We start from the raw sequence: 19,112 nt of genomic DNA on the forward strand, positions 1-19,112 counted from the left end.
TTAGATCTCAGAAAAGGCTACAGGCACTGGGTGCCCAGGAGCGTTCATCCTTCATCATCCCCTTTGGTCTGTTCCAATTTACGGTCATGCTATTAGGGATGAAGAATGCGCCAGCTACTTTTCAGTGAATGGTGGATGTCATGCTAGTAGGCTGTCAGGAGTTTTTCCAGGCTTATCTGAATAATATTGCCATATTCAGTAAGATCTTTGAGGAGCACCTACAGCTTGTAAGGGAGATACTCCAGCGCATTCAGCAGGCTGGTTTAACCATTCGGGAGGACAAGTGCCAAATGGGGATGGATGAGGTTCAGTACCTAGGACACCGGGTAGGGGGTGGTAGGATAAAGTCTGACCTGGTCAAAGTGGAAGCAATAACTCAGTGGACCTGGCCACGCACCCAAAAGCAAGTGCAAGCATTCTTGGATACTAACCGGTGTTACCGAAAATTCATCACAAGATACAGTACCAAAACAAAGCCCCTGACGACAAAGAAATTCCGAAGATAGATAGAATGGACCTACCTAGTGTGGCTGTCACCACAGGGGGGTCTCACAGGCAGTCTCAGGTGGTGGGGAAAATACCTCTAACAATGTACAATTAGCTTTGGGGGGTGTTTCACTAGGACCAGGCTGAATTCTGAGGGCAGCTTGGGGTATTTAGGATAACTAACGAGGAAATGGAGTATTTGTTGCTGGTGGAATGGTATACATGTGCTATGATCAAGATATCCGTTGTCTGGAGGAACATGGGCTGTGACTGAAGACTTTGCCAGCAGGAGATGCCAAAAGCTGTGTCTCAACCAGAAGTTGGGAGACAGTGGGTATCACCTAGTATGGGGGCAGTGGAATTACCAATCCCAGGTTGGGAACTTGGTGACTGAGGGCATTGTATTTTCGCCATCTACCTGGAGTTGGTGTATGACCACGGTCAGAAGAAATAAAGCTAACTGCATTGTTAACCTTCCTAGGTGATTATTACAACCCACAACCTCAGATCTTCACATACAGTATACGACATACAGTGGGGAGAATAAGTATTTGATACATTGCCAATTTCAGAACTCTCCATTCTTTGTAGGTGGGAAAACTTGCAAAATCGTCAGTGTATCAAATATTTATTTTCCCCACTGTAGATAGTGACAGTAGGGTAAGATATAGTGATGTAGTGTATAATGTTTGGGGAAGTTCTGCCAGCTACATACTATAGGGACATACATAGTTAATGGTTGGGACTAGTCCACAGTGGGAGGGATAAATCACAATAGAAAGGTTCTGCTTCATGTTAGAGATCAGATAGTACAGTAACTAAGGTCACGTTCAAGTGTAGTGGACTGCTTGCATCAGCAAGGATGGCAGTGGGAGGCCTTACTAGAATCTCTTGCGAACATTCCTGCAATGTCAGGAGTTTAAAGCTTGTTACAAGTACTATGGTGAGTGGATTATCATCTGGCATTCAGGGGACGATGGACGCAGAACCGCAAGAAGGGAAAGCAGCGGATCCCAAGTGCACTGTAGGACTGGACAGGAAATCCCTGAGGCTGACAGGAATAGCCAATGTAGGGATAGTCCAGAAGGAACTGATAGTAATGCTGGAAATGTGCTGTGTTAAGGAAACAAGGAATAAGAAGTGTTGTGACTGATAGGGTGTGTTACAATCTGATGAACTTGAACTAACCAGTAAACTTTTGTTCGCTCCTGAAGATGAACACCTGGAAGCAGCATAAGCTTGCGGCCTACAAGTGAATGTGATGTCCCCCACAACTGAGAGCACATTGAGGCATGGACATGATTTTCTTGTGCCCAGGCATCATGAAGCAGCAGCACGCCTACCACTTGCGGTCACTTTACACTTGTCGTAGTTGGCAGGACTGGGGCGAGGAACTTGTTTTATACACCCTGGCACACTACAGAAAAGAGAGGGTCCTCGCGGGTTGTTGATGTTATAAGGGTGTTATGCCTGTGCAGGCCGTGCATCGCTTGTAGCAGATGTTGTTGGCTGGCCAGGACCACGGACTCCACTGATCAATAAAGGAGACTTCCGTTCAAACAAGGGGACTTTACTGAACTTGATACAAGTAGTGTACAAGGCATACCAGATACAGTCTTAAGCACGTTTCCTTCACAGTAATAAGCCTTTTCATTCCTACTGTATCCTTCATCTGTAGGCTACTCCAGGGCGCTGAAGCTTATCTGTTTTGTCTTAAGTTGCCACAACCCAGCTTCTTCAGGGACAGGAATGTGACAGTACAGTCCACACCCTCACACTAAATTCATGTACCTATATCTCCGTCCTAGTATAGGGAACCTTGTATAATCGATGTATTTGTAGCTTTATAATGCTGTAGTAAACTATCCATGTACTAATGGGCACATTTTTTACTCTTCTTGTTCACTAGTGTTTGGTAAACGTTTGTATTCTTATACCAAAACATCACATTTTTATTTGGATTGCTGGCGCAGTAAAATATGTAAGCAGTTTAAGTTAAATTTAAGTTTCTCCCTACATACCATATTTTTTGGACTATAAGACACCGCAGACCATAATACGCACCTTGGTTTTAGAGGAGGAAAATAGAAAAAAAACTTGAAGCAAAAAATGTCATGTTGCACTGTTATTGGGGGGAAGTCTGCTATTGGCGCTGATATGGGGATAATGTCCCCCAATTCTACACTAATGTCCCCTATCCTGTGTCCCTTCCTGGTATACAGTACATGTCCCCTATCCTGGTATCTTCGTGGCCCATCCTGGTGTAGATGTCCTCCATCCTGTATATATGTCCCCCATCACTGGCCCATTCTGATATATATGCCTCCCAATGTGCTGTTTTGTTTTTTTTAACACACAACAAACTAAATGATTATACTAACCTTCTCTCCACTCCTTCGGCATGTGGCACCCTCTTCTGATGCCGACAACCCACTTTGGTGTGTAAGCGACAGGCAGCGTATGACGTCACTGCCGTGCTACCCCAGTCAAAGGCAGGAGCAGGGTAGTCATTGCAGGAAGCCAGTAAAGGCAGGAGGGATGAATATTCATTTCCTCGTTAAAGGGAAATGAATATTCGCTGCTCCCCATTCCCATAATCCCGCCCTCCTCTCTGGGTCAGTGTCAGTGATAATAAAAATCTTCACAGTCATTTACTATCACTGACGAGAGGTGGGAGGGATTATGGGTGTGGGGAGCAGTGAATATTCATTTCCCTTTAATGGGGAAATCAATATTCACTGCTCCTGCTGCTGGCTTTCCTGCAGCGGCGACCCTGCACCTGCCTCCTGTGACCCCTCTCCATCGCCACCACCCCCATCCTCCACAGTAAGCCAGGTACATTCGGACTATAAGACACTCCCCATTTTCCTCTCAAATTTGGGGGGCATAAAGTGCGTCTTAATGTCCGAAAAATATGGCATATTAATAGCGTTGGGGCCCCAGACATGATGCCATAGTAGAAGAGAATAGATCTGGAGCGCACCCTAGAAATAGCAATGATGTTTGCTGGAATACAATGCACAAGTTAAACTTATAACCAACTGAGAAAAACTAGGATCAAATGTAAATAAAAATATATCCGACATATGTAAATCCACCTGAAAATTTAATTTATTGTAAACACAGAAATACAATCATCATGAATATAGTCATAAATGAGTATTTGTACAGTATAAAAAGCTACCACCTTTTGACACTGTGTATATTCACTGCATCAAAAATGCAGCAAAGTGGAATCTGCAATATGTTAATTTCTAATGCGGGTAAGCTAATTTTTATGTGCAGATCTTTCCCATAGACATACATTAGATGCAGAAAATCCTCAATTAAAAAACGCACATTCCATGACTTCTCAAGTTACATTATTTTTGTCAATACACCATTCTTTTATGGTTGTGTTTCTTTTATGTTTATGTATTTTACGGTTGTTCTACCATCATCAGCTTCTGTATTAGATAAATATTCTGATTCAATATTTTTTAGTTTGATGACAGTGCGATAAACTTTGTCCTTTTGTTACCTTCACATTGATGTTTTTACACTTGTTTTTTATGAATATCTAGAAAGCATACATGATATATAAGCAGACATTAATGCTACATATTATTTTTATTTTTCATAGCGTTATATTCACACTTGAAATGGGTACAGCTTTCCGGGAAACTGAGGTGAAGATTAGTGATGCGTTAAGTACAAAAGAACTATCGTCGATGATCTTCTTATGTGGACAGAATTTAAATGAAAGAGATAAGGAGAGCATAAAAGAAGGAGTTGCACTCTTTTCAATTCTGGAAAAGAAAGGTCTTCATTCGAAAGAACATTTACTTTTTCTTAAAGAACTTTTAATTAGAATAGGCAGGAATGATATCTTAAAAGATACACTGAATGCAACAAAAAATGAAATGGAAGAGCTTAAACGATCCTTCCAGCATATTTCATCCTACAGGTAAAACAATGTTCTAAGCTATTTGGAGACATCTCATAAACATTACTATGCAAAACTAACAAACCTCAGATAGAAACAATATAAGAAATTTCTTTGCAGATCTTGTAGAGAAGAATATTTTATCCAAGGAAAAAAAAATTCATTTAAGGCTAAACAGACAAACAATAGGACATACAATAGTTCACATGTGTCAGATTTTACACAAATTCGCTATCCAAATCCCTGTGAAATGTGCTACAAATCTAGATCCAATGCATGTGTATGGGGCTTCTACAACTCCATTCACATGCAATGGCACATTTCTGCACCTATTTCCAGCTGGGTAGCAGAATTATGTGTCATGGTCATGGCTTATTGACTGACAATATGACTATTCCTTATGTTACTCTTCTGTGAAGTTGTCACATACCCACATCACAACAAAAGAATTCCATGCAAAAATGTGGGCTTGGACATTGCGGATATACACATTGGATATTATTCTGATGTTTGCACATTCTCTAAGGCACTCAGTGTTAATGTAGATCCTACCGTTCTGTTCTTTGCCCAGTTAGTCATGTAGTACCACATAATGCTATACTTTTCCCAGAAAAAAAAGCAATATTATACTCAAAATAGTGTCAAAAGGTTTTGGGAAGACCTAAATTGTCAATGTAGTGAAACAGTACTCATATAGTACCATATCGTGCATATACAAAACCAAAGCATTATAACTCTGAAATGCTTTGCTCTCAGCGTCTCACTATCTAGAATGGCACACTTCACCAACATGGCATACAGTGCCCATATGGTGCAATACAGTCATGGCCGAAAGTGTTGGCACCCTTGAAATTGTTCCAGAAAATGAAGTATTTCTCCCAGAAAATTATTGCAAACACACATATTTTGTTATACATGTTTATTTCCTTTGTCTGAATTGGAAAAAAAAAAAAAAAAGAAAAAAATGCAAATTGCACATAATTTCACAAAAAACCCAAAATGGGCCAGACAAAATTTTGAAAAAAAAAGCTTTGTTTCAAGTATGTGATGCTCGTTCAAACACACCTGTGTGAGCAATATGAAAATCACACCTCAAACAAGATAAAAAGGGGAGGGGTTGACTCAGTCTTTGCTACAATGTCCATAGTAGAAAATAGATTGCACTCACCCTCCGGTTAAAAGTTTCCTTTATTGAATCATGGAGCAACAGACTCAGCCGGAGGATAATGGGGGACTTCTAAAAATAACGACCACTTCGCGCACGCTGCACTTCAATGGGTTTCTTGCTTGGGAGTACATTTAAATAAAAAGGAAAACCCAGTGTGATGTCATTACTAGTGATGAGCGAGTATACTCGTTGCTCAAGATTTCTCGAGCATACTCGGGGGGGGTCTCTGAGTATTTGTAAGTGCTCAGAGATTTAGTTTTCATCGCCGCAGCTGAATGATTTACAGCTACTTGCCGGCCTGAGTACATGTGGGGGTTTCCTGGTTGCTAGGCAATCCCCACATGTAATCAAGCTGGTAACAGATGTAAATCATTCAGCTGCGGCGATGAAAACGAAATCTCCGAGCACTAAAAAATACTCGGAGGACCCCCGAGCATGCTCAGGAAATCTCGAGTAACGAGTATACTCGCTCATCACTAGTCTTTACCTCCCACCTGTCAACACATATTGAACCGTGAACATACAGGAAAGATTAAAAACAATTATTGACAGTGAAACAATGCCTTATCCTGAAGATATAATATGCAACTTTATAAAAAAAAACCCATCATGTCGAACTTATCGTTTAGACCAGCGGGACTCTGCGCTCGCGTGTGCAGGATCCACCTGGATTCCCTCTGCAATAGCAGTCTATGGAGATCCCCACCTTATGCTAGCAGCTGAACCATTTCTAGACCCAAAAAGGTTAGCAACTCAGGGTTACCCGAGTGGGACTCCTGCATGACTCAATGTTTACATTGTCTGTGTGTGCCACACTAAGTATGGAGAACACAAAGAGGTGAAGAGAACTGTCTGATGACTTGAGATTCAAAATTGTTGAGCAATATCAGCAATCTCAAAGTTACAAGTCCATCTCCAGAGATTTTGATGTTCTTTTGTCCAGGGTGAGCAACATAAATTAAGAAGTTTACAACCCATAGCACCATAGCTAATCTCCTTGTAGGTGGACGGCAGAGAAAAATTTATGAAAGTTAACAATGCAGCATAGTCTGGATGGTGGATAAGCAGCCCTAATCAAGTTCCAAAGAAATTCAAGCTGTCTTGCTGGCTCAGGGTACGTCAGTGTCAGCGAAAACTATCCGTCAACATTTCAATGAAATGAAACGCTATGGCAGGAGACCCAGGAGGACCCCACTGCTGACACAGACATAAAAAGCTAGACGGCAGCTTGCCAAAATGTACCCAAAATCCTTCTGGGAAAGCGTCTTGTGGACAGATGAGACCAAGATAAAGCTTTTTGGTTAAGCACATCGTTCTACTGTTTACCGAAAACCGAATGATGCCTACAAAGAAAGGAACACAGTACTTACAGTCAAATATGGTGGAGGTTCCAAGATGTTTTGGGGTTGTTTTGCTGCCTCTGGCACTGGGTGTCTTGACTGTGTGCAATGTGTAAAAGGTATCATAGAATCTGAGGATCACCCAAAAATTTTGGGTTGCAATGTAGTGCTCAGTGTCAGAAAGTTGGGTTTGCATCCTAAGTCATGGGTTTTCTGGCAGGACAAGGACCCCAAACATACTTCAAGAAGCATCCAGAAATGGATGGAAGCAAAGTGCTGGAGAGTTCTGAAGTGGTCAGCAATGAGTCTGGATCTAAATACAATTAAACACCTGTGGAGAGATCTTAAAATTGCTGTTGGGAGAAGTCACCCATTAAATATGAGAGACCTGGAGCAGTTTGCAAAATGATTATAGGAAGCAATTGCAGTTATTTATTCCAATGGTGTGCAACCAAATGTTGAGTTGAGGGTACCAACATTTTTGCCCGGCTCATTTTGTTTTTTTTTTGTGAAATTATGTCCAATTTTCCTTTTTTTCTTAATTTTTTTTAGTGGTGTTCCAATACACACAAAGGAAATAAACATGTGTATAACAAAACGTGTGTAATTGCAATAATTTTCTGGCAGAAATACTTCATTTTCTGGAACAATATCAGGGGTGCCAACACTTTTGTCCATGACTATATATTGCCCACATAGTGACAAATATAGTCACAAAACTAAGATAGAGGCTACATGGCGCCTTTGGCAGTCAAACCTGTTGCGCGGCCTTTATTAGATGAGAAAAACAAGGTGGACAGCAGTATGAACAACCTCTTTTTCACTCAGTAACCCTGGTATATCCAGTATTAGATCAGAAACTCAGAGTTGACAGCAGGGTGAGCAGTCACTTCCTACCTCCTGGTATCTGTCATGATCGCAGGTGGCGCACGTGGTTCGTTGACCCACTGTGCTGGGCTTGCCTAGGAGGGGCATAGCTAAGTGGTGTTTACTGGAGCTCCTGATGGTGGTCAGGTTTGAGCTGCAGGTAGCTAGCAGGTACCAATCCTAGGCAGTCCCCGGTATCGCAGCTGTCAGGTTCACTGAAAGGGGACTGGAGTCACTGACAGACAGGATTCGGAGACTTATAGACTGTCCAAACAATGTGGAATTCGGAGATAGGTTTTCGTTCGAATGTAAGGGTCTCGTGAAACTGTTCAGGTACTGCCGTTGTGACTTCAGGCTCACGTATAAACTACACAAGACTACAGGGACTATGGTGGATAAGGAAATAACTAAAGAGACTGAGGACATGGGACCTGGCAACATACAGTTGCAGATATACTACCACTAAGGGAACTATAGGGGTTGCTCAGGGACCTCCCTAATGGGGAGAATGCCTTTCATACAAGATGCTGCCCAGATATTGGCTGGGGGCATCTTTGCAAGTGCGCATGCTGCACCCTTAAGAGCAGAGGAGTGCGCACACTAGGTGTGCCGCTGGAAGTCTGTGTGGCATGCACAGAAGAAGAAGACAGAGGAGAACAAGGACGCTGCCACGGCCGTGAATATGTCTGCACCCCCGCATGGAGGGAGAAAAGGAACAATGCAGGGACGCTGGCAATGGGTGCTACAGTATCTCTAGTAAGACATAGTGGAAAGCAGTGTGAGCAGGCTCTTCTTGCTTCATTACCCCAATATCTTATGTATTGGACCAAAAAGACAGGATAGATAACACTGTGAATGGCCTCTTCTTACCTCAGCACTCCTGATATCTCCAGTATTAGATCACAAAGACTTGGTGGATAACAGTGTGAGTAGCCTCTCCTTACTTCAACACTCCTATATCTCCAGTATTAGATGAGAACAACAGGATGGACAGCAGCGTGACCAGCCTCTTCTTACCTCATACCACAATGATCTCTAGAATTAATGAGAATATCCACTAGGAGAAAAACTTATTACCTGTAAAAGGTATGGGGTAGAGATTTCTACTGTGCAAATGCTCAAAAGCACTTGTCATAGTGTCACACATGTATGTGGCGCACTTGGTTCATGGACCCACTGTGCCTTGGGCTTACCTAGGAGGGGCATAGCTAAGCCAGGTCCTGTGGCATAGTGAATTCATGAACCATGTGTGCCACCTGCTTGCGTGACAGTTTAGTTAGGCAATGGGCAGTGCTGATCTTGAGGCTTCTTTATACTTGGAGTCGTATCGACAGGTGAGCAATCAGCAAGAGCAGCAGGATGATTTTTTTTTTATCTACAGACACTGAATGCCCAATTGAAAGCCCTGACATTTGCTGCACCAGCCCAAATTGTAGTCCTTGCAGCCGTGCCTATTTACTTTGCAACTTGTGCTCCTGTCTGATCCACCATGGTACGATGGGGATCCGAAGCAGTGCTTTGGGTTCCTAGAACAGTGCATGCAGCACTATGAATTTTTGGACAATAATTTCTTTCTGATCTGGCTAAGGTGGGATTCCTTATGTCCTACCTAACAAAACATTCCCTAGCATGGCTCAAACTCCTATGGGAGAGAGAGGATCCAGTGTCCTCGGACCTGCAGGCCTTCCTGGTGGTCTTCCAAAAGGTCTTCAATGAGCCGAGTCTCGAATCTTCTGCAAAATCTTCAATTCCCAGCTTTCACGAGCAGACCAGAGAGGTGACACGTGTGAGAAGGCCATCACGTCTCTGGCTCTGTCCTTCAAGAAACCACCTGTTCCTCAGCCTCTTGCGGCAGCTGTCTGTACGGAATCCATGGAGGTCGACAGTGTTTGCGAGGCTGAGCAGTAACTGGAACTCTGTCGTGTTATAGAATTGCAATATTGTTGTGGTTGTGTGGCATATCCTAGTTGCCTTTGTCCTGTGAAGTGTGAAAAACTCCAAAGCCTTGGGTCAGTGGGAGTGGCTTCCCTTTGTGAGAGTATTCCCTCTCTAGCTATGACTGCAAGTGTATCCATGGCAAATGGAGGCTTTGGTTCAGCGGGAAAGCTGTTTCTTCGAGCCATGCAGAATCGGTATCAGATTCCCATTTGAGAGCTCCAGAATCTGGTTTGGGTATTGTCGAGTGAAGGACATGCCTTACCCAAAAACAGTCAAGTCATTTTTTTAACAACTTGAACTCCAGATAGGAGCATTGTACACGGAGAAGATCACCTTCCATGTATTGTCTGATTTATTCCATCAACTTTCCGTAGCTCGCCCGGAGCTAAGAACTCGATTTCCCTTTCTGGTCTGGAGATTGTGATTGAGGACAATGGAGTCGCAAGAAGAGTCTGGATCCTAAACGTACAGTTCAGTCATCTTCCTCACCAGGTCTGGTAGTTGCTGACTCATTATTTGCTGTCGTCTTCTAAGTAACGGAAGAGGAGACAATGTCCCCCACACTCCCGCTGATTGTTCCAATGATCTGCTCCCAAGAACCTCACCGCCTCCTGGGCATGTCGTCTTGGAGACTAGGCTGAAGAGAAAGTCAAGGCGGTGGCATCTTTGAAGTCTTTGCGGTCCACCAACCAGGCGAAGGAACTTCAGTTGGTCTTTGAGGGTGGACTAGTCTCACCGGAGAGAGACTTCACAATGCAAGATTCCTGGCATGACGCCCGCGTCGTCCCATTCTGAGGATGGCTTGATGGAGAGAAGCATCCTAGTCGTGATGATGGTGATAGATGTCACTTTTCTCCTAGTGGATTGGAGTGAACATGGTCATGAAGAGATGTCGTGGGAGCCCGAGAAGATGAGTTGGCTCCGAATTTCTCTGCAGAGAGTCCTCGCAGGCTTGAAGAAAATGGAGTGTAAGGGGGATACTGTAATGCTACTACTGGCGTCTCTGCATGGTTACCCTTCCCCTTCCATGCAGGGATGCTGACATACTCACCTCTCCCTGCTTCTGTGTTCCGGCAGCGCGCTCCCTTTTCTTAAAGGGGTAGCACGCACACCGCCTCCAGTCAACAGCTAGGAGGCATCTTGTATAAAAGCACTCTCCCCAATAGGGAGGTGCCTAAGCAACATTGATTAGTTAGTTAGTTTGGAACTAGTGAATTGTTATGTCCCCTGGTCCTTGTGTGGCCAGGTCCTGTATCTGAACCCCTGCTCTGTGTGTGGCCAGTTCCTGAATCCGCTCCCCTTGTCTGTATGGCTAGTGCCTGAACTTGGTCCCCTGGTTCGTGTGCAGCCATGCCTGAACCTCATCCCCTGGTCCATGTGTGGCCAGTGCCTGAACGTGTACTCCATATGTCCGGACTGCCAAAATCAGTCTCCGAATCCAGTCCTGTCTGTGATTCCATGTCAGTATCGCTCTGCCTGAGAATCCAAAGCCTGTGTAGTCTGAACAGAACTCGAGTCCGAGTCTGTATCTATGTGCATGACCTGTGGGTTCAGCAGCTGCAGTGTCAAGGACTGCCTAGTACTGGTACCTGGCGGCTACCTGCAGCCCAAGTCTAACTCCACCATCAGGATCTCTAGCAAACACCAGATAGCTGCATAGATACGCCTCTCCTAGGTAAGCCCGGCCCCAGTGTACAGTGGTTCCATGATCCATGTATGCCCCCTGCATTGCGTGACACAAATTAATATTCTAGGACAGGTTTCTGTAAAAAGACAGCAGCCTTTTTAATTCAATAGTGATTACTTCCATAGACAAACATTGGGATTTGTTAATTAAAGGTATTTAGGGATTTATTTATATTGATATTTACTTTAGCTATTTATTGCTTTATTTTCCCTTTAACAACTTTAAGGAAGAGATTGCTAGTTTTTTTAATTGTTTTTTTTTACTTATTTCCTACATTTAGTGTTCCTCTTCTCTACTGTAAGTCTTTAGTGATGAAATTTGTGTTTCCTCCGCTAATCTAGACAACTATTAAGGAGGACTTGTTACTTGCTAAAAAAAAATTGCTTTAAATACATTGTAGAAATCCCTGAGCTCCCGAGATTCTGCTTCTCTTTTACTTTTTGTGCTGAATCAATCCATTGTAGAGATTTTCACATTTATTGCTTTTGGAGTGCAGTATGTGAATTCTCTACTTTGCAGTCCAGCGTGCAATTCTTCAGAGTCTTCTCTGGGGACATGGTCCTCTATCTCTCTCTCCCAGACGTTGCTAATCACTGCTATCACAAATTAATAGACTGCTTGATCAACTGCTGAGCTGTAATTGACAGCATCTGGGAGGAGTGAAAGCACACTCAATCAGAAAAGACTCTGAAGAAACCCCCAGTTGGACTGCAAAACAGATTTCACATACGGCGCTCCAGAAGAAATAAATGTGAACATCTCTGCAATGGAGCAATGTATTGTTAAAAAAAAAAAAAAAAAAAGAGAGGAAGAATCAGGAGAGCTCGTGGATTTTTACAAGGTTTTTAACTATTTTTTTAATAAGCGACCGGTCCTCTTTAACCATAACCATTAACCAATTTTAACAATTTAAACCACTAAGTAATATTATTTACATTCATCAACCCAGATCACTAATATTGCTGTAATTATAAGAGAAACTATATTAATAACTTTATAGTAGTTAATTTTTTTTATGACCAACAGGTCCCTGCTTTATGATATTTCTGAAAATCTAGTCATGACAGAGACTGATAACATTATGCATTTGGTGGAACAAGAGATTAACAACATTCGTAAAATAAATGAAAAAGTAAGATATTCTAGACATTAAAACTTTTTTTATATACAGTTCCATTCACATTTGAATTAGTGCAATGCATGTAACAATAATATCTGGAAATAGGCCTTCTACAATGCTTCAGTAATACAGATAAGCTCTGGCTTTTGCTGACATTTTTTTCCCACTGGTAGTTAGGTTGATATTCAAATTTTGACATGTACAAATAAAATCTGAATAACAAATTAAAAAGTTGATATTAAACTGCCATATTTCGATTTTTTTTTTACCCATTTTCTGCCCATTATTGCAATAAAATAGATGTGATGGTGCTCTACTGTTCATTAAAACTACTTAAAGAGGTGGTCCAAAATCCAAATGACTGTCATTCTTAAACTCGATCTATTGGATGCCATAATCAAAACTATTTTCTAATATTCTTGAATGAAAAATTTCCTATCCTTCCCTCACTAAACTATCTAACTGCTTTTCTTTTTTTTTTAGGATGCTTCTTGTGAGAATCGAAGTGCATGCTGGGAAAGTCAAATGAAGAGTCATCAGGGGGTAGAGGTCACTGCCGAAGCGTCATCAGTGATGTTTGTTTTATGGGCTGGACTAGTCCCTCCTGGATTTGATGTGCACTGTGTGATGTGCAGTAACGAGCTGTCAAGAGAGCGAGTTTCAAAGACCAGTGACATCACTTACAGGGTGGCGCTGGACTTCGCATGTCTTGTATTCTGACAACGCGCTCTCCTGCTGGCTCAGCGTGCTGTCATTGTGCACATGAGACAGTGCACATCGCACAGGGGCTAGTCCAGTTCCTGATATGAGCGTGACTAATTACGCTTTATTTCAGGGAGGGGGCAGAGGCTGCTTTAGCTACCGCACTCTCTGCCCAATGATGACGCTTCATTTGAGTATTCCAGCATGTGCTAGGATTCTCAAAGTGTCATCAAAAAGGAAGTTGTAAAAAAAAAATGGTGTAGTTAGGGATGAATATTGAATTTTTGATTCAAGTATATTAGAAAATAGTTTAGATTATGACATCAAATAGATAAGGATTTAGGATGAAAATTCATTTGGATTTCAGACTACCCCTTTAAGTACTACGCCATTAATTTCTAAATGAGTTCATTTTTTTTTAAATGAAATGGAAAAACGTCTAATATTCAACTTCTGATATGTGTTCTATGTTGTGTTGTGAATAGCAGTTGGCTGTTGGAGATTTACAAATTATTGCATTCTTGTTGTCTTTGCATTTTAGCCAGTGTCCCAACTTTTTTGGAATTGGGGTTTATTTATTTATTTTACTCAGTTATATAGGGTCATTAACCCCTTCACCCCAAAGCCTGTTTTCACCTAAGTGACAGGGCCAGTTTTTACAATTCAGCGGTACCATGGTTATTTATATCAGTCTTTTTGATCTCGTGTTATTCCACTTTTTGTTTGGCGGTATGATAATAAAGCGTTGTTTTTTGCCTCTTTTTTTTTTTTGCGGTGTTCACTGAAGGGGTTAACTAGTGGGATAGTTTTATAGAGCGGGTCGTTACGGAATCGGCGATACCAAATATGTGTACTTTTATTGTTTTTTTTTAATTTACATAAATAAATGGATTTACTGGGAAATGTTTTTTTTTTCTTTATTTGGGGATTTTTTTTTATTTTTTACTTTCTACCATTGTCCCATGGTGGGACATCACTGTATTAGATCAGATCGTTGATCTGACAGTGTGCATAGCACTCTGTCAGATCAGCGATCTGACAGGCAAGTTCAGGAGGCTTTCCGGCGCCTGCTCTCAGCAGCTCTCAGCAGGCGCCGGCTAGCCAGGTCATTTCATGACCCGAATGGAGTCCCGCGGTCATCTTGGATCCGGGGACTCCTTCCGGATCACCGGAGCAACGCGATCTCCGGTGGGAGAGCGCAGGGAGCCCCCATCCCTGCGCGATCCCCCTCTATGCCGCTGTCACTACTGACAGCGGCATCAGAGGGGTTAAATGCCCGTGATCGGCGCTAGTGGAGCGCCCCCACCGCCGCAGGGCCGAGGGGTACCCGGTACCGGGCCTGTGAGCCTCTGCTCTGGGGTTGTCACGGTGGTTAGGCCCCGGTCCGTGACCCTGCCGTGGGGCGCACAGTGAATAATAGACGGATGTGGATGTGGATAGTGGTAGTTGGTGCTGTGGTGCAGTAAATAACAAGGACACCAGGTTGCAGTCTCTTTACCTCTTTACTGAAGATCTCTGGGTCCTCAGTCCGGAACACGGTTCACCAGGCTGCGCAAGTCCGGTCGGTCCAATGGCACCTCCAGAGTTCTCTTCACAGGTGGAAATCGGTGCCTTCCTTCTAGCGCTATGTGTTGTGGTCCTTCCCTGCTGTGCTTACGGAAAGTCCCCCACAACTGTTGTGTCTGTTTCTTAAGTTCCCTCACAACTCGATTAGATGATGTTCTGCTAATCCTCCGTCCCTCCCTGATGTTCTGGTTGGAACGGCACCCGTTTGACGGGTAGGCTCGGAGCTCTTCCGGGACCCTAGAGTCGCCCCTCTCCACAGGTTGCCCCCCAAGACTGCATAGGTGATATAAGTTAGACAGCCCGCCTTAGACTGACTGTCCTGCCGCTGTTTGGAGTATTGCTTGAAGCTGAATGTTATGATACTCCCTCGGCGTTCCGGCCACCGGTAGTGCGCCTCAGCAGGATGTTGCTTCGGTCTTACAGCACGACTCCTACTGGTATTTCTCCTTTGCGTGATCTCATTTCTCACTCAGCACAATCTATCTCGCTTCTAATCCTTCCTTGGGCACCGCCGCTACTCGGAGCAGGCGCGGTCCCGTTACGTTCGTTCAAGTTGCCAAGCCTCTGTCAGGATCCCACCCCTGACAGAGACCCTACTGTATCTTCCCCTACAACACCCTCTGCCACAAGGTGTTGCCTGGTTCCAACCCAGTCAGCTTTCTGATCTAACTTCCTGCCTGACCCCCAGTTTACCCACTATGGTGGGGAGTGGCCTAGTGAATAGAACCCTTAGCTCCCCCCGGAGGCCTGACTGTGAAATGTATTGGTGTCTGTGATACCTGATCAGATGAACTCCTTCAGTGCCATCGGACGTACCATAGCTCCCCTTAGTGGCGGAGCCACAGTACTGCAACGACCAGGACTCTGGGGCACTGCACTCCCCCCTGGTTAAACACAGTACTCCGGGACTGGGAAGAAAACAACAATACAAGTTAGCAAAAAGACATACAGTTTTGTTGAGTGTAATAACAATAAGCATATTTAAACAGGCTTCCCTTTATGGGAGGTAAGGACACTTGAACGTTACAAACGTGGTTAAATATCATAGCAACGTGCTATAAATAACTTTTCTTACCCAACCGGGTATTCTACTAAGTGCAAAATTATTGAACAATAATTTAACATTGCCTTTAAGGACATACACTCTAAACCCACTAAAGACCTTCCTATAATCACATTATAAGGTAATTTAACTTTTCCATTCTCCTTCTTTAAATCTGCAGGACCGCCTGTCCTAACGGCACCAGACCTACTGCCTCTCCTTTCTATGCAGGACCGCCCCGTTCAGCCCAGGCCTACTGCCTTTTCTACTACTATACACAGTATAGATCATAACATTACTTTCAGTTTAAGAGCACTGAGCCATCTCTACATGACTCCTATGAGGACTCAGGGTTTACCTTCTATCCTAATTATCTATCAACATTATCAAAAACATTTTCTATTGAACATTAAGCCTTCTCATTATCTTTCTCTCTATCATGCATGCTGGACATCACGTCTACCCCTACGGGCCCACTGCATCCTTCTTCTATCTTTCACTTTCTTTCGGAAAACATCATCAACATTTCTTCACAATTAACTAGTTAAATACATATAACTTACTCATATAAACATTATCATCACTTTCTTTCGTCAACACATTATTGCTACCTGTCTTAAAGCAATATCATCGTTTAAGTGCGACAAATGAACATCCCCTTTAAGAGAGGACCAAGTCTCTATGAGGTAGCGTGTCTTCTCAAGCTACCAGTCCATACTCAGCAAAGGTTCCAGTGTGGTATCTTCACAAAGAGTCCTTCTTTAAGTAAAACCAGTAGGGAGCACCTTTAATAAGGTGCAAACTATATACAAAAAGTTTGCATCATGCACTGTTCATGATTTCAGCAGTTCTTTTCAACTATAAACTTGTGCAAAAACTTCAGAAAAACAAACAAAAACAAAACAATAGGGATCCCGGGTCAACAGAAGGATCCCTTTAAGAGTTAACCCTGGACGGGTTTAGCAGCAAAACAGGAAACCAACAAACAGTCAAAGAACTATTTACATATTTAAAGCGGTCATGCTTACTCGTTCTTCGGGGAGGAAGGTGGTTTCCTCCCGGGCCTCACCAGACCAACGGGTCGTCCTGCTGGTTCAAGGATCGGGTCCCGCCCCAACAACGACAGGATCCCTCGCCGGGATGTTCTTTTCACCGAGGATCCGGCACGCCCCCAGGGTACATGGTGGGTCCGGGTCCCCCGCTGCTCCGCAAGGTCAGGTTCCGTTGTCTTTTCAGCGGGAGGTTCATCTTCGGGGTTTGCAGCGGCGGCCTGGAGCGCGACGCACCGCTGGATGCCCCGCGCCATCCAGCCAGCTTCGCCTGTTGCTCTCCTCCACCTGGTATAAGTTACGGCATCACCTGGCTCCAGGTCGCGAGCGAACCTTCCACCGCAATGTTCCACCTCCTCTCGGTCCACGTGGACTTGTAGCGGCTCCCCGATCTCCTGTATAACCCCTCTTCCATATCGGGGGTTAAAGGAGACCACTACACCCCAGTGGGACGATGGGATCTCTGCAACGCTGGTCAGATCAATCTGAACTGCAGGCTGGGGCCGGCTCCGCCACGCCGTCATCAGGTGCCGCAGGTGTTCGGCCTCCGGCAAGATCCTCATGCCCTGTGCTTGCAGCGTACCTTCAGCCGCGGCCGGGTTGGGAGGAGTCGGGGACACTGGAGACAGACGGATCTCCGTGGGCTGACCCAGCCGAGCGAGCACGCGGGCATCAGCCTCCAAGCGGCGTGCTATTTGTCGGGCCTCGGCTGCGGCCACACACTCCTCAGACGGTGGCAAGGGGGGTCGGCCCATCGGTGGCCCCGTGAGGGTCAATCCCCGCAACGTTGGCGCGTCTGGGGCTATGTCGAGTGGCGCAGCCTCAGGCTGGATCGGGTCAGTCCCACGCGGTGTTCTCGGTGTCGCCATCTTTTCTCCTTCTCCAATGTCCTCTTCCCGCGGTCTCTTTCGTGGGCGGCCCCGTCTCCATGGTCTCCACCCTCCAAACAGGATCAGGAGGCGGACCTCGGCTGTTGACGGACACGTCCGCAGGACACAGAAATATTTAGACTGGGCGGCCATTGTTGTTCGCGCTCTCCAGCTTGCCTACGCCTACTCCACGCCCCTCCTCTTCTCCTGCGCTCTCCTCAGCGCTGCAATGGCGGCGGATTTTTGGCGGTAAATGGCGCAGCACACAGTCTCTCAATAAAGTACAGTAAATCACAGTTCCAAGGCACACATGACCTGATTCTTCAGGCTTAAGTACATCCTGTTCGTGACGCCAAATTGGAGCGCCCCCACCGCCGCAGGGCCGAGGGGTACCCGGTACCGGGCCTGTGAGCCTCTGCTCTGGGGTTGTCACGGTGGTTAGGCCCCGGTCCGTGACCCTGCCGTGGGGCGCACAGTGAATAATAGACGGATGTGGATGTGGATAGTGGTAGTTGGTGCTGTGGTGCAGTAAATAACGAGGACACCAGGTTGCAGTCTCTTTACCTCTTTACTGAAGATCTCTGGGTCCTCAGTCCGGAACACGGTTCACCAGGCTGCGCAAGTCCGGTCGGTCCAATGGCACCTCCAGAGTTCTCTTCACAGGTGGAAATCGGTGCCTTCCTTCTAGTGCTATGTGTTGTGGTCCTTCCCTGCTGTGCTTACGGAAAGTCCGCCACAACTGTTGTGTCTGTTTCTTAAGTTCCCTCACAACTCGATTAGATGATGTTCTGCTAATCCTCCGTCCCTCCCTGATGTTCTGGTTGGAACGGCACCCGATTGACGGGTAGGCTCGGAGCTCTTCCGGGACCCTAGAGTCGCCCCTCTCCACAGGTTGCCCCCCAAGACTGCATAGGTGATATAAGTTAGACAGCCCGCCTTAGACTGACTGTCCTGCCGCTGTTTGGAGTATTGCTTGAAGCTGAATGTTATGATACTCCCTCGGCGTTCCGGCCACCGGTAGTGCGCCTCAGCAGGATGTTGCTTCGGTCTTACAGCACGACTCCTACTGGTATTTCTCCTTTGCGTGATCTCGTTTCTCACTCAGCACAATCTATCTCGCTTCTAATCCTTCCTTGGGCACCGCCGCTACCCGGAGCAGGCGCGGTCCCGTTACGTTCGTTCAAGTTGCCAAGCCTCTGTCAGGATCCCACCCCTGACAGAGACCCTACTGTATCTTCCCCTACAACACCCTCTGCCACAAGGTGTTGCCTGGTTCCAACCCAGTCAGCTTTCTGATCTAACTTCCTGCCTGACCCCCAGTTTACCCACTATGGTGGGGAGTGGCCTAGTGAA

At 45.0% G+C, this 19,112-nt stretch overlaps 1 protein-coding gene across 1 annotated transcript in view; it reads left to right on the plus strand.

Annotated features, from left to right (window-relative positions):
- The window catches only part of LOC143784164 (caspase-8-like), a 138,906-nt gene that overhangs the window by 15,135 nt on the left and 104,659 nt on the right, over positions 1-19,112 (plus strand). The window contains exons 2-3 of the mRNA XM_077272048.1: positions 4,109-4,432; positions 12,438-12,543. Coding sequence (XP_077128163.1) covers positions 4,128-4,432; positions 12,438-12,543 — 411 coding nt within the window. The 5' untranslated portion in view covers positions 4,109-4,127. The remainder of the gene's footprint in view (positions 1-4,108; positions 4,433-12,437; positions 12,544-19,112) is intronic.

This window comes from Ranitomeya variabilis, chromosome 7 (genome assembly GCF_051348905.1).
Source record: "Ranitomeya variabilis isolate aRanVar5 chromosome 7, aRanVar5.hap1, whole genome shotgun sequence".
Taxonomy (NCBI): domain Eukaryota; kingdom Metazoa; phylum Chordata; class Amphibia; order Anura; family Dendrobatidae; genus Ranitomeya; species Ranitomeya variabilis.